Source organism: Trametes versicolor, assembly GCF_000271585.1.
Source record: "Trametes versicolor FP-101664 SS1 unplaced genomic scaffold TRAVEscaffold_3, whole genome shotgun sequence".
Taxonomy (NCBI): domain Eukaryota; kingdom Fungi; phylum Basidiomycota; class Agaricomycetes; order Polyporales; family Polyporaceae; genus Trametes; species Trametes versicolor.
Window position 1 is genome coordinate 544079 of NW_007360323.1, and position 15683 is coordinate 559761.

The 15683-nt window shown below is 59.3% G+C and overlaps 3 protein-coding genes across 3 annotated transcripts; 2 read left to right on the top strand and 1 right to left on the bottom strand.

Moving 5' to 3' along the window:
• Positions 1-3013: 3013 nt before the first annotated feature.
• Positions 3014-6305, top strand: TRAVEDRAFT_118084 (uncharacterized protein; the record flags this gene model as incomplete). The annotated part of the gene is made up of 7 exons (XM_008037147.1): positions 3014-3282; positions 3341-3451; positions 3498-3561; positions 3612-4209; positions 4338-5539; positions 5595-5972; positions 6024-6305. 7 exons carry the CDS (start codon positions 3014-3016, stop codon positions 6303-6305), a joined length of 2904 nt encoding a protein of 967 aa, XP_008035338.1.
• A 279-nt stretch (positions 6306-6584) lies between these two features.
• Positions 6585-10044, bottom strand: TRAVEDRAFT_142971 (uncharacterized protein). The gene is made up of 3 exons (XM_008037148.1): positions 9931-10044; positions 8296-9862; positions 6585-8236 (listed from the first exon to the last, which is right to left on the bottom strand). The coding sequence occupies exons 1-3, from the start codon at positions 9974-9976 to the stop codon at positions 6910-6912; spliced, it is 2940 nt and encodes a 979-aa protein (XP_008035339.1). The 5' UTR covers positions 9977-10044; the 3' UTR covers positions 6585-6909.
• Positions 10045-10785: 741 nt separating this feature from the next.
• TRAVEDRAFT_142973 (heat shock protein Hsp90) lies at positions 10786-14089 on the top strand. The gene is made up of 13 exons (XM_008037149.1): positions 10786-10979; positions 11033-11070; positions 11128-11142; positions 11198-11361; positions 11411-11454; positions 11513-11619; positions 11667-11888; positions 11943-12777; positions 12832-13063; positions 13116-13226; positions 13280-13366; positions 13424-13667; positions 13725-14089. The coding sequence occupies exons 1-13, from the start codon at positions 10878-10880 to the stop codon at positions 13969-13971; spliced, it is 2448 nt and encodes an 815-aa protein (XP_008035340.1). The 5' UTR covers positions 10786-10877; the 3' UTR covers positions 13972-14089.
• Positions 14090-15683: the final 1594 nt, after the last annotated feature.

Here is a 15683-nt window from a genome sequence, read left to right on the forward strand (position 1 = left end):
TCGGACGCCTTGCGCAGAGGAGAGATGGGGCAGAGCGCTGGGCGGTCGCCCGGGTCGCGGGGACTGAACCTGTGTGCCATCGGTGTATGATCTCGGTCTTAGGGGACGGAGGGCTGAGTGACTTCCCTGAACGAATAGGAGCGCGGCGCATGCGCGGCTCCATCCTCGAGGAGGCGTTGTCGATGATTGTGGTTGCCGTCTGAACTTGCGCCGGGCCGCTGCTCAACCTTACGTTGAGTGGTTCGCTCCCCGGCGTGCTCCCCGCATTTAGTTATAGTGCAGCTTCATGAGGAGATGCCATACCCTTGGCTCGCTTCGTACACGCAATCTCTGCTTCAGGATTATCGATAGAGCGCGCCGAGGGACGGGGAAGACCCTGTAAGCAATTTTGGTGGGTTCTGGTGCGGCCGCACAGCGTATTCCGGGTCTTGATGCGGTATAAGATTGGGTTCTCGCGGACTGTGCGCGCGGCCGACGCTGGGCCTCCGCATGCGGAGGTACTTCCGCACGCGCGGTGAGTCGCCTTATCGGGTCGTGACTATCGTCACCCCGCGCGCGACGGGATGATCAAGTGGCCCTCGAGCTTGTGCGCCACAGCGCGCCAGAGCATTCGCGGTAGCATTCGTGCTCCGCGAGCATGTCGCTGGAGTCCGGGCGGGCTCGGGCTGGCCTCGAGTCCGTCCGCCCGTGTGGAGACATGATGTTGATGCAGCTGGTATATGTGGGCGATGAGCAGGGGGGCGCGCGAGACATGATAGACGATGGTATCCAACTCATCTGCCGCGGAGTAGAGTATGGCGATGACGCTGCCACTGGTACTCTCAAACTGGGCTGCACTTTGGCATATACCGGGGGTATCCTTCTAGCGAAGCCACTGGCAGGGTTGAGTTCTAGGAGACGTATTTAGATGCGCCTTGAGGCGCAAAGATGATTGAGGGGCCGACGCCACCATTACTTGCGCCCCAAGCCCAGGACAGTCGGGCGGCGAGCGCACGGACCAGGGCATATGCACCGCCCTAATAAGTGGGCGACTGTGTACACACAACCAGCAAACCAGCGGTATCAGATGTATCATATCGCGACTGCGGTATGGAGAGATTCAAACGCACCGGAATTCGCCTTCTAAGAGTCTATTTGGACGCCTCGAGGCACCAATTGGGTGGACTCGAGCTGGAGAGGTGGTCGGCAGCTGCGTTACTGGTCAGATCGGTCTGAAACGCATCAGCATGCGGGTCAGGACAACGCGATAGTTATGATCACTACGGGAATTTACCGTCCATTTTTCAGCCCCGTTGGAGGGCCGAGGGCAGGCGCAGGGATTCGACCGTTCAAGCTGCTGGCAGGAAGAGGCTGGGGCCGTAGTAGGGCACAAGAAGGTGCGAACAGTGAAGGATGGTAGCCGAAATGGGCGCTACCTCGTGCCACGTGGGGATCTGGCAGGGGATCTACGCGCTCGCATTGTGGCGACATGCAAGATCTGCTATGCAGATCCTGGAGAATTACATTACGTTGGTTGAGGCCTACACAATCTTCTCTTGGATTCGTAACGCACTGGGTTACCCTGCAGAAGAGCACCATCCCCTTGCTTGCCACCAGCTTCATCTTGGTACTACAGAAGGGATAGTAGGGAGGGTGACCGCTCGATGTGATGATCACGGCTAGTGTGTCACCGCTGGCCGTAGAACAGGCTCGGGGAGCTGAGAGAGCGGTAGCAACTGCGATGGGAGTCTAGTTGTCTACAACATCTAGCGACTCAACATGGTTCTAGTGACCTTGAGGGGCGGGACTTTACGTCCGATGCTACGCGCGGCAGGCCTTCATGAATCGCCGTGCCGGCGGCGCCATCTGCCAGACACAGGATGTGGTAGCCTCACCGATGCAACGCGCCAAGAAGAACATAGCGTTGGGTGCGAATGCGCGCGCAACAAGATATCTATGTTTAGAATCAGTAGAGGCAATATCCGTAACGCCATATGGAGAAATAGGACGGTGAAATATTGCTGACGGCCTTGCCCCAGTGACCGCCCAACTTGCCGCCTGATCACAGGTCTCGAGATGAAGAACATATTACGCCCGAAAGATACACGCGCTTATTTGGGACCGTGCTCTAGATGGCCCCCCGAATAATGTTGCTCGCACTAGAAGAAAATACTGTGAGAGGAGTTCACGCGGTGAAGCTGCCGCCACCACCGACGGCGACGACATCTGATACTTTATAATACCGTGCGGACGCTAGGTCGCACGTCTTCGCACCTTATCAGGTTGCTACCTGAACATGTGTGGAGCAAGATCAATGGCTGGGAACTTAGAAGACGTACGACGTGGCTCACCGATATAAATAGGGCCTCAAGTCCGTCCGAGTTGTTAGTCTAAGTTGGGTAACTGCGACCGCCACAATGCTGCTGGGGCACAGTGAACTTTGGACCGAGAGTCTGCTCTGAGCCGCAGAGATCGTCGAAGGGCGGACTCGGTGCCCGTACGGACATGCAGGATGATACGATCCGAGCTGGGGCGGAGTTTTTGTGGCCTAGATTTGTTGTGAGCCATCAGACATGAGCAATACCTCTGGAACTGCTGCCGCCTGCTGAGAACGGCATCCGCAGTCCGGCCTGCGAACGGGCGGCAGCGGATTCGAGAAGCTCGCCGAACAGAGGGCTGCCCTTGAGCGAGCGGACCAAAATTCGTGCATGAATTCGAGTAGACAGCGGCGGGGAATGCAGTCTCAGAGATCGTTGCTTGGCGGTGGAATATGATACATAGGAGGCTGTGGGGGATGATGAGAGGAGGACAAGGCTGGATTGGCCGTGGGCGGCCGCAGGAGACCGTTCCGAAGAGGCGAGGCAGAGAGGCGCCCGGGGCGGGACGGTTCGCCTGTGCGGGGACCTCCTGGCCCTTGGGCGGAGAACGCGTCTGGCGAACAACCACATCGATCCGCTGGCTTTGTCCTCCTCCCCCGTCTGCTCGCCCTGAGCGTGGGCTCATCGCGCCCCTCACCACCCCTCTCTGGTCCACAATGTCTCCCTCGTCGTCCTCTCGCTCTCGCCATGTTGTCCTCGGTCTCGTGTTCTCGTTCGTCTCGTCTCTTGTCTCCGTTCATGCCCAGGCCATCTCCTCTACCATGCCCGTCCCGCCACTCCAGTGGATCAACCTCTCTAAGCTCCTCAGTGGACCTGCCGCCCCGCCTCTCAAAGACGCGACGATCGGCTACGACGATACGAACGGAGTCCTCATGATCTTCGGCGGAGAGTCGCAGCAAGGCTTCCCTACCGCACAAACCTATATGTGCGCCTGTCCTCCTTTTCCTCTTTCTGAATTTAGGCTCAGGCCACACTGTTCAAAGTATCGACCTCCACAATCTCCTGTGGACAACTGCTACGATGCCCTCTGGTCTGACCAATTCACCATCCATTAGGACCGCTGCAATAGGCGGCGATGATTCCGCTGCCAGTTAGTAAGTATACTGTTTAGGTTCATTTGACGCGTCTCACCTCGGGTAGTCGCCATGGTCATGTCGTCATTGACGGAGAAGGGTCAAATGGCAATCCCGTATCTGATATCTGGGTAAGTGTTACCGGCCCAACTCACCCCAGTGGAGCTCACATTTCCCATAGGAATTCGACTACACCAGCCAGTTCTGGGCGCAGGTCAGTGTATCACCCGGTGGACCGTCCGCGCGATGGGGTGCCGTTGGTGGCATCGACACCCGCACCGTGTTCACCACCGATCCCGTAACGACCACTCCGAACAACACGATCTACATGGCCGGTGGCTTCGACGGGAAGACGGCCTATCCTCTATCCGAGGTGTGGCAACTGGAAGTTTCCGGAACCCTCTCCTCCAACTTGCCCAAGAGCGTAACTGCGAGTTGGTCTCGCGTCGACGTCTCTACTAACATCAACGCGCGAGTGTCCTTGGGTGGGACGGTTGTTGGTCAGAAGGTAGTTGCTGTCGGCGGCTGTTCACCTGGAACCTCTGCGGCTTCTATCTTGGATTCTTCTTGCGCACTACAAGATGCGCAAATCATCGACACGCCCACCGGCAACGTGCTGAGCGCGGGCTCATGCATAGCGCCTCGCATTGATCCAGCTGTGGTCCCAAATATGTGTCAAGCATCCCAAAGCTTCAAGACACAGGCCTTCGTACTGTTCGGAACGTTTAGCAGCTCACAATGGGATGACGGCGGTGGGTTGCAGCGAGGTGAAGTTGTAAGTACTGCCCCCGCGTGATTGTCTTATAATGCATCTAAAGGACTTGGCAGGCTGTACTAGATGTCGGAACAGGTTTGTCGTCGAATTTGCAACACGCGTTCGCTGCAATTCTGACTTGACGTAAACTAGCTGCCTGGGCAAGAGTACTTCCTGCCGGTGATCCAGGTTCGGACGGCACGCCATCGTATCCTACACCGCGTCAAGGAGCTGCCGCTCTGTCATGGAAAGGGCCGTTGGTAGGAGGTTCCGGCATAGCTGCTTACGACACGGTCGTCTTTGGTGGTCGCGATGCGTCCGGGAACTATCTTTCGGACATCTGGATTCTGAGAGCCTACAATGACACGCTAACGGGCTCGAACCAGAAATGGTCGGGTTTCGGCAGTGGAACACTGAGTACCGGTGTTAGCGCCGACGGACAAGGCGTTACCCTCCAATACCTAACGCAATGCGCTACATCCATCGGGACCCCATCCAAGACGTCATCTTCAGGGCCATCCAGCACGTCAGGTTCAGGACAGCAATCGGGGTCGGGGTCGCCGGGCCAAACATCCCCTGCATCATCCTCAAACACCATCGTGTACGACACCTCGACTATCCACAAGGCTAGTGCGGCTGTCTCTGTCGCGCTGCTCTTCCCTGCCTTTGTTCTCTACCGCTCGTCCTCCCCTACTGTTGAGGCATCGTTCAAGGCAGAACGTAACGTGGTGCTCCAGCTCTTCGCAGTTATCATGTTCATCGCAGCGTACGGTCTCGGCATAGCTGGGTTGGCAACTGCATTCACCTCCATCACATCCACCAACACAACCGTGCTCAAACGCTCCCTATCCTCCGTCGATCTACAGACCTCACATTCCAAAGCTGGCCTAGCTCTGTTCGCTGGCATGTATGTCCTGGTGCCACTTCTGTACGTTGTTGCACTGGTTATTAGACGCCGCGATGGCCCGAACGACGCGGAACTACTAGCAGATCGACAGCGGGCGGATTCAACACTGGAGAAGTTCAGTATGAACGGCCGCGCGGCAAGTCCATCGCAGCGCTCGGAGCCGCTGTCGCACGACACACGTAATGGCGAGACGCGGAAGCGAGTTCGGTCGTGGGCGGGCATAGGTACCTGGGCCGGCATAACGGGTCGGCGATCGCACGAGACGACTTCTGAAGATCATACGCATACGCCATCATCGCGATCCTTCGAAGTTACAAACAGGCCCACCCGCCAGCGCCGCGCAAGCGGAAACAGCCTTGCCGCTTTCTCCGACCCGCGTCCTACGCATACGCCGCGCAATCTCAGCGACATGAGTTGGCTTGACACCAGGCGTAGTGCGAGTGGCATGGTGCGTCCACTTCCCGCAGTGACTTCTTTTGCCGTAGCTTAAACGACACTTCCAGGGCGATCTTGGATACAATCTCAGCCCTATGGACCGCAGAGGCCAGGAGCAGTGGACGCCAGGCACGACGCCAATGGAGATCACGAGCACCAACGGCCTCATGATGGGCCACCAAAGCCCCGCCGAGCATCCCGTTCTCCCAACGCCGTTCGAAGGCTTCATTCACGTGCTCTTCCATGCACTCTTGCTTGCCCTCTCAGTCCTCTCCCTGGTCGCGCTATGGATGCGCGGTCCCAAGCCCGCATTCGGCGTCTTCCTCGCGTGGGTGGTCGCCTACTATACCATCCTCATCACGCTCGCATGGAACGGCTACCCGCGCCAGTCCATCCTCTCCGTCATCTTCAGCCGCCTGCGTGCAGAGCCTGTCGCCTTCTCCCCTGTCCCCCGCGGCGGTTCACCGAGCGGCTCCCGCCCGATGTCTACGGCCGAGCCTGATGCGGTGCCGTTCCCCTCGGAGAACCGCGGGCCGTACCAGCACCACCAGCCGCCGTACCGCGCGACGCTGAACGCGGAGGCGGACTACCCGATGTCGCTCTCGCACTCGCACGGACATGGCTCGCCAGACGTGGACGAGGATGACGACGAGGACGAGGACACGCGGCAGCGGCGCATCGAGGACGAGCTTAGCCGCCGCGACGTGTCGATCGTGACCGTGCCGAAGCGCCGCTTGTACGTTCTCAATCCGAATCCGCCGGACACGCCAGCGCACTAGGATCGCTGCCGTCTCCCCCACCGCCCCCCAAGTACAGTAGTTAGCTATTTATGCCTTATGCACCCCGTATTGGTTGCATTGTGTCCCTGTAGGTACGAACCCCACCCTCCCTGGCCCGATTAGGTTCCCCCTTCACCCCCATATCATCCCACCCCCACCTTGCATAGTCGCATTGCTCTTCCGCCAGAGATACCACCGGAGCCTAGGTCTCTTCATGACACCCCTTGTAGTCGCACACGCATAATTCTCCGGACATTCTACAAGTTACTGTATTCTTTCCTTGCTGCGGGATATGATATGAGATGATGTGTGCTACGGACATGCATGCGGCAGACAACGACGAGCGAGAGAGATTTTGTATGCGACATACGACTGATGTCCGAATGAGGGGAGAATTAGGGAGTGAGTGCGCTAACACTAAGCTGACGGGACTGCGAAAGCCGGCCAAAGCGAATTTAGCGAGGAATACCGGTTACCATCCAGAAGCACCAGAGATTGACAAGAAAAAGTCCAAGTCCGTGATGAGTACTCAATGCTCGATGCTCGATGCTGAAACGAAAGAGGGTATCCGGAAGGAAGGGGTGGAGGGAGAGGGCGCCCGCGCTCATGACCGCTCGCCCTCGACCGCGACGTCGTGCCGCCACTTGTCGACGCGCCCGAGCTTGTCCTGTATCGGCGGCGGCGTCGGCGGCAGCTGCGGGTACATCATCATCGGCGGCGGCATCGGCGGCCCAAAGTAGCCCGAGCCCATCATCGACGGCGGCGTCGCGTACATCATCGCGTGCTGCATCTGCGCCATCTGCGCCTGCGCGAGCATCTGCTGCTGTTGTTGCTGCTGCGCGGCCATGAAGAACTGCGACTTGCGGAGCTGCTCGGGGTGCATCCCGAGCGGCTTGTCGTCGTCGTCGTCCCCGCCTGCTCCGAAGCCGGGCGGTATGCGTGAGGCGCGCAGCCCGAGCGGCATGTCGTCCTCGTCCTCGTCATCGTCAGCGGGCCCGGGGCGCAATGAAGTCGGTGAGAGCTGGCTACCGCCCAGAGACGGAAGTTTCTGCCTCGTCTTGTCGAGCAGGGCTGTTAGCGGCTTATCTTCGTCTGAGCTGTCGTCCGCGGCGGTGGACCCGAGGCGCGTTTGTCGCTGCGCAGCCCGCCCAATCGTCGCAACTAGCGGGACATCCTCTTCGCTGCTGTCGTCGTCTTGCGGCACAACCTGTGGTAGGCGCGGGGGTCCGCTCTGGGGATAACGCGGACCCGTGCCCGTCGTCCGCCGGGGGCCTTCCTCCTCCTCGTCCGAGTGCCAGCCTGATGTCTGCGGTGCACGGCGAGGTGGGGCAGGAGCGTCGCTGTCGTCGCTCTCCTCGTCCGACTCGTCGTCGAATTCTCCAGGGGGTGGGGGTCGCCGCCTGACCGTCTTCGGGATCTCCGGGAGGACGTGCGGCGGCGTCGGGGGCTTCTCGTCAGAACCCCCAGGCGACGCGTTCAGCGCAGGCGAGAGCGTCTCCGCACCAGTGAGCGCGGGGGAGGGCTCGTCGCCATCCCTGCCCTTGCCCTTCTTCTTGCCCCTCTTCTTCGCGTTCTTCGCCTCCTCCGCGGCCTCGCGCTGCTTGCGCGCCTCTTCTTCCCGCCGCTCCTGCTCCTCGATGACCTTGAGCTTCGCGAGCTCGCGCTGCCAGACCGTGTCCACCCCAAACACAGAGCGGGTGTTCCCCCCGGCGGAAGGGCTCCCGGGGAGAAGCATAGACTTACGCGGGGCCCCAGGAAGCTCCTCCTCGAACTCGAGCAACGGCTTCGCGTTCACCGAGTTCCGCCGTGTGAGATTCGGCTGCGAGTTGAAGCTAGCGAGATGCTGCGACGTCGGGCGCTTCAGCTCGTCGGGGTTGATGAGGGTGCTCGAGCGCGCCATCATCGACGGCCGTTCGTCGCCCCGGAATACACTGGAACGCGCGTTAGATATCAAAACAGCGCGCAACGTCAGCTTGAGGAATGGACGCACCGTTGCTTTCCGCGCATCTCCGCCTTGCGCGCTTCGAGGTCGTCGATGAGGCTGCGCCCATACAGTTTGCCAACAGGCCTTTTCTGACCGGGCTCCTCGACCTGCACGATGGGCACCTCGCGCGCGATCTCTGGCTCCGGCTCCGATTCAAGCTCGACCTTCTCCCCGTCCTCCGTAGCGCGCTTGATGTGGCCCTCGATATCGGCATACGCGACGTCGCGCTCTCCGTCAACCATAAGCGTATTCCGGAACACGAGCTGCGAGAGTGTGAGACTGCTACGCGGATTCGGCGTAAACGAGTTCGACGCGACTGGGGTGGCATTGAGCCCAGGCTCGAGCACGGAGAGCGTCACGGAGGAACGGCGCGCCGCCCGTGCGCCCGGAGGCAGCGGACGTCCATCGGTCGAGAGCTCAAAGCCCTCTTTCGCGCGCACGCCAGGCTGTGCGGACGACGTGCTTTGAGACTGCAGCGGGCTGGGCATGATGAGCACCTTGGGCCGCATGAGCTCCATGCGCGAGTAGCGGCGGTCATGCGGCGGGCGCACGTCGCGCTCCAGCTGCGCGTCGCGGTCGTCGAGCATCATCTGCGTCGCAAGCGTGCCCTGCGAGATCGTGCGCGCGCGCTGCGCCTTCGGGTCGAAGCGCGACATACGAGAGGGAGACGGGGGACGAAGGGCGAACGGGTTGTCCTCGTCCGCCTGTTGAGGCTCGGCGACGAGCATGTTGCTCATGGAGCCGCTGGAGAGCGTGCGCCCTCGGGCGGACCTGGGGTCGAAGCGGAGATCGTCGTTCAGGAGTGCACGCGAGCCCATGCTAAGCGAGGACTGTGCCCGTGGCCGCTCCGCCCCGTCCGCTTGCGGGGACGGAGAGCGGACTGTCTCGCTTGATGGGAACGGCACGGAGTGCAGGGGGGAATGCAGTGGTAGATTGTCGATAAGCGCATGCGCAGATGGGCTGCGAGAGCGCGAGCGCGGCGGGAACATGTTGTCCGCAGAATGGGATGTGGGGACATTGAGCGGGTCGCCGATAGAGTGTCGGCGGGGGCCGAGCGGTGGAGGTGTGATAGAGTGCGAGTCGAGGAAGGCCCCGCCGTCGCCGAGGCCGTTCAGCATGTTCACGCTCATGGCCCTCGTATGCGGCGCATGCGGCTTGCCCACCTCTCGCACAGGAACTGATTGCTCGTACGGGTTGGGTAGGGCATCCGACTTTGTCTTCTTGCGCGAGTGTTTGGGCTTATCCTTCGGCACGAGAGCGTCCAGGCCCCATGACGCCAAGTCTACCTCCAGTTCTTCCTCTTCGTCGTCATCGAGTCCTCCCTCGTAGGTCGATTCGCGAGCAAAGGGATTGCGGAGGGCGTCGATCGAGGCGCGCGATCTGCGGTCAAAAGCTAGAGAGTCACGGGGAGCGATGCTACCAGTCTCGCTCGGGAGGGCGACTCCGAGGTAATCGGTGCTCCTGCGCTCGGGAGCAGGTGGTCGGAGCGGTCGGTTGCGAAAGGGGAGGAATATGGCGCTCTCTTGAGCAGACCTCTTTGGTTTCTCGGGGTCCTCCAGGTCATTGTCGTACTCTGATATACCGTGCGGGGGACCTTGATCAGAGACTGCAAGCACGTTAGCTCGTAATGAGACAGCTCACCGATGAGGGCTGCAGCAAGCTGCAAACGAGAGAATGATGCGGGCATGCTGCAGAGTGATGTCCTGAAAGAACCTCCGCCCCACGAGTGGACGGAAAGAGTGGAGGAGGCGGCGGAGAAGCGGTCGGAGAGGTCGTCGAGCTGAGCGAAGCGGACAACGCGCCTGCCCTGCTGCCCAGCGCTTCTTTGCGATCCTATACAGCTGTCCATAATGGAAATACCACGTGGCATCCTGTACACAGCGGGGGAGCTGCACCTGAAGTCATGTTGGCCTTGGTTGGCCCGTTCTTAAGAGCCAGCACTACTGTCCATTCTTAAAACATTGCTCGGTAGATAGAATTTCAGTGATACAATATTGCTGAAGCTCGCAAAGTGAGTCAACCACAGCTACGTCTAACCTCAAGGGATGCCAGTGGCCGGTGACCCCATTATTGAGATTTGAGCATTCATCGAGTTCGGTCCGCTCAAGCTGACCGTTCCCGGGTCTCAAGCTGCCAACTCCACTACTGTCGGACGTCCGGACAGTTTCGAATTAACGCATCAACACAATGCAGTGTCGCGGTGGGGCATCCTCATTACTCATAGCCGCCCAGAGCAAGACGTCCGTATCGCCCAAGAGTTTTGTCGTGTGCTTGAGATCGTGTAATACACAACGGTAGCTCCTACGAGCACAGATGGAACAGTTCTCCCTTGAAGACACTACGGGTGCACTTAACGAGCCTTCCGCGGGCGCGAAGGGACGTCACGAGACAAGTGTATAGGATCCCGTGATCGCGTTTCGCGGTGTGCGATGGTGATCGCGATCATTGACACGTCAGTGAACGCTGGAAAGCTCTGTGTCTCCGTCCGCGGTTCGCCCGTCCGCAGTACTTATACCGCCAACGCCCGGGACACGTCGCACGGCCCTCTCTCTACACCTCTCTGAGTTCTCCCCTACCATCTGCCAGCCATGCGGCTGCTCCATACCCTCCTCGTAACGCTCAGCGTCTTCTCGCTCTACGTCTTCGCGCAGGCCGACTCGGACGCACCGAAGCAGAGGCACGCGTATCAGGTACGTCCGGGATGCACACTCGCTAGCGACCACGAGTCTGACCGTCAAACTAGAGTGACGTCGCCCGTCTCCGGAAGATCGTCATTAACAGGTGTGTACCGTGCTACACGTTTACCTCATAGGCTAACTAACGTATTTGTTTCGATAGTCTCTATTCGCATAGGTTCGTCTGGCACGCTATACATTGGGTATATGCGGGGAAGTTAACATCGCTGCAGAGATGTCTTCCTCCGTGAACTGATCTCCAACGCAAACGATGCCCTCGAGAAGCTCCGACTCACGTCCCTCACCGAACCGGAGGTTCTCTCTGGCGCGGAGAGCATGAACATTACCATTAAGGCGGAGAAGGAGGCGGATGGCACTGCGAAGATTATCATTAGGGGTATGTGCTATCTACTGGGCACAGGTACTTGGTGCTTAGGTGCATACAGACACTGGCATTGGTATGACCCCGGAGGAGCTCGCGAACAACCTCGTACGCATGCGCATGTCCCTTCCATCACCTCGTCTTAATAATTTGTGTGTCTCTTTAGGGTACTCTCGCCAAGTCTGGCACCTCCGAGTTCCTCTCGCGGGCCGAGAGTGATACCTCGAGCAACGGCAATTTGATCGGCGCTTTCGGTCTTGGTTTCTACAGCAGGTATGTTGTGTATCGCGTAAGTACAGGCAGGCACTGACCTTCTGCAGTTTCTTGGTAGCGGACCGCGTACAGGTAACCTCACGCGCGGCCAAATCCTCGAAGAACCCGAAGCCCCAGCAATACATCTTTAGCTCCGGCGCCGACGAGAACTCGTATGAGATCTACCCCGACCCTCGCGGCGAGACTCTCGGGCGCGGCACGGAGATCACCCTCTACCTCAAGCCCGACGCGCTAGAGTACGCTGACACGCACACGATCTCGGAACTGGTGTAGGTGCCTTTTCAGTCAGTTCAGATGTATCTCGGACGCTCACCCTATTGCAGTGCCAAGCACTCTTCCTTCTCGACGACGTTCCCCATCTACATGCACACCACGCGCACCGAGATGGTCGTCGACGAAGAGGCCGAAGCCGCCGCCGCCGCATCCGAGCTCGAAAAGCCCGCCCCCGCTTCATCCGATGACCCCAAGGAGGTCGACGAGGACGAAGCCGTCGTCGAGGACGTCAGCGAGGACGCGGAGCCCGCGGCGAAGCGCGAGCCCAAGATGAAGCCGGTCAGCGTCGAGGAGTGGCTGCAGCTGAACTCGCAGCCGCCGATCTGGATGCGCGACCCGAAGACGGTGACGGACGAGGAGTACGAGAGCTTCTACCAGGTCACGTTCAAGGACTACCAGAAGCCGCTCGCGTGGTACCACTTCTCAGGCGACTCGGGCTCGGGCGTGTCCTTCCGCTCGATCATCTACGTGCCGGCGCGCCTCGACGACAGCTACTGGCAGAACCCGCTGCAGAGCATCACGAAGGACATCCGACTGATGGTCAAGCGCGTGTTCATCACGTCCGACCTCGGCGAGGACGCGCTCCCGAAGTGGGCGAACTGGGTGAAGGTCGTCGTTGACGCGGAGGACCTGCCGCTGAACGTCTCGCGCGAGACGCTGCAGTCGACCGCGTTCCTCAAGCAGCTCAAGGGCATCATCCTCAAGCGCCTCCTGCAGCTGCTCTCGCGTGTGCAGACCGAGGACGCGGAGAAGTGGGAGAAGGTGCAGGAGACGTTCGGAAATGTGTTCAAGCTCGGCGCTGTCGAGGACCATAAGAACCGCGAGAAGCTGTCGACACTTGTGCGCTTCGCGACCAACCAGCGTAACAGCACATCGCTTGACGAGGTGCGTGGAGTGTCTTGCGTGTACGTGTGGGACATAGGCTGATAGCTCGTGCAGTACCTCGAGAACAAGAAGCAGGGCCAGAACCAGATCTTCTACCTTGCGGACATGGGCAAGAGCACTTCTGAGCTCGCGGGCAGTGTCTTCATTGAGAAGCTCCACGCGCGTGGCTATGAGGTCCTGCTCCTGGGTGACCCGCTCGATGAAGTTTTCATTACCAACATCCGCCGCTGGAAGAAGATCCCCTTCCAGGATGTTGCGAAAGCGGGCCTAAAGTTCGGTGACGAGGGTACGTGTCTCGATAGAGTATCCCGACTGCAAACTGATCATTACGTCCGCAGAAATGAGCCCTGAGGAAGAAAAGGAAGAGCAGGTCCGGCTTACTGAGAAGTTCAAGCCTTTGATCGAATGGCTTCGCAAGGAGGTCCGCGAGAAGGGCGCCGCCCGTGATGGTCAGTGCGCCATCCCTCTTCACATTCGTCCATAGCTGACCTCCCGAGCACAGTCGTCATCTCGAACCGCCTCGTCACCAGCTCCTGCGCAATCGTCGCCGACGAGAGCGGCTACACCGCCAACCTCGAGAAGCTCATCAGTACGTCCCACCCTCAGAATCTGTCACGCAGTCCGACCGACTAACTGTGCACTCTAGGCTCCTCGCACGCGCAGGCGAACCATAAGCACATGATGGACTTCGCGAAGAAGCAGAAGGTGCTCGAGATCAACCCGCGCTCGCCGCTCATCGAGGGCCTCCTCCGGCGCATCGAGCAGCTCCCCGCCGAGGACTCGGAGGAGGAGCGCGACACCGAGGCGGAGGACGAGCTCAAGGAGGTCGCGACCGTCCTCGTCGACGGCGCGCTCGTGCGCTCCGGGTTCGCCGTCACGGACTCGAACGAGTGAGTGCCCCTCCCCTTGCCCCCATCCAGATCGACTGACGCTGACGGGGGAATCAGCTTCTTCACGCGCGTGGACCGCATCCTGCGCCGCTCGCTCGGCGTGTCCGAGACCGCGCCAACGGACACGACCGTGAAGCCCGCGCCGCCCGTCGACCCGGAGCTGCCGCCGAACGCGGACGAGCCCGAGGTGGAGGAGTTCGCGGACGGGCGCGGGAAGGTCTCGTGGGAGGTCGAAGAGATCGACGAGTTCGGGAACGTCGTCAAGGACGTCCCCGTCGACATGAAGGCCCACGACGAGCTGTGAGGCTTTGCGAGGCGTGTCATGGCTTTGAAGGGGAGGCTCGAGCAGGTTTGCTTGGAGTGTGCTGGATGTATCAAAATTTGGCAGTAACTTATCGGAATGGAATTTTATTGGAAACAGGGCGGCGGACGATGGCTGGCTCTGTGCCCGATGGTACGGCTATGTACAGGTGAGAATTCGCGAGTGATTCAATGCTATCCTGCTGCGTTGACGATAGTCAGCGTGTTTTGCCTATGGTTCTCTTCTTCGAACGTCCCGCTCTATCACTGATAGCAGCACGCATGCGTTTGCAGGCTTCTCTCTCCAGAAATGATGACCCAGGAAGCGTTCAACAACGGTAGCGACCTTATGACACATAGCCCATCGATCCCCTTCCCCTCTAACGCGGTGAGCTTGGTCCTTATGAAACACAACTTCACGAATAGTAACGGACTCAAATGTCCAATAATCTGTGACGTGGGTACTGTAAACTGCTTATACGACGATAGAACGACGAGCCGACATGGCCCGAAGCGTCAACAAACACATGAAGAGGAGTGGCCAGGACGGCCTCGCCGTGTACAAAAAAACAGACAACGCATTTCGGTTTCCCCATCCGCGCGCCGACCCCGAGAGAGGCCGGACACGGGTAGGTACTTATCCCGAGGACCACGAAAAGGTATGCGCCAGGACCGAAGTCCCTCCCTCGGGGAAAGAAACACTCACCGTCCCACCTTCGCAATACGCACTACTTTCTTAAGGAGCTTCTGACCGCTTGCTTGCAGTACTCTGACGACGCTTGGAGCGGCCCTGCCCATCGGCAATTGGGAACATCGCTGACGCCAGGGGAGAGCCGCAGCTTGATGGCCCCTGCCTGTCGGCGTGGTGACTCATGGCGGGTAGTGGGGGAGGGGAGGGGGATGGAGGGGGGAACAGAGCGCGAATGGCGAAGAGACGCGTTCGAGCGTGGTACTTATCCCAAGGAGGCTGCCTGGAGGCTGACATCCGCTACACCTGCGATCTATTTGCATCCGCGCAAGAGAAACTCTGTGCGGTCAGCCTCAGCGGTGCACCGAATCTGGGCACGGCCATCGAGACCAAGCAACAACTTCTCCCTCGCGCCCAGTCTAAAGTACAACTCGATCAAAGCCCGTTGCAATTCGCTCGTCTTGTGCATCTGCAGGTACGGCGACTGCCCAGAGGTCGCTTGAAATCTACCACTAAATTACGCCTTGTAAGTACAGCATATTCCTGTGCGATGATTTCTGAACTTACCGCGCTGTAGCAGCTTCGTTACGACCTTCGTGCATCTCCATGCTTCTATGCCTTTGTTCCTCCCCGTCCTTTTGGCAGCGTCGTTGAGGTAAGCATACACTACATTCCTGATGTACGCTGACATAGACTCGAATGATGGCCTGCGCCGCATGCGATCCTCATGCTCACGGTGAGTTTGAGCCCTAAACTTGAATGCCACTGCAGGTACTCACGGCGTTCGATCAGAAGGTGACACGACACACGGCGCTCACCAAATTGACTTATCTTGCGGACAGAGTTACGAGAGGGTCTCCATAGGGGAAGCTCGGTTCAAGCGGCAAAATGACAAGTCAATTGGCTATTCTTTGGGATGGAGATGCAGGACGACCGGCTGCCGTATCCTAGCCAGGCAAGAAGCTGCACCGTGTGCGGCGGGTTGCACTTGTTCGGGTATGCTGAACTCGTCGCCGGACTCCCACCAG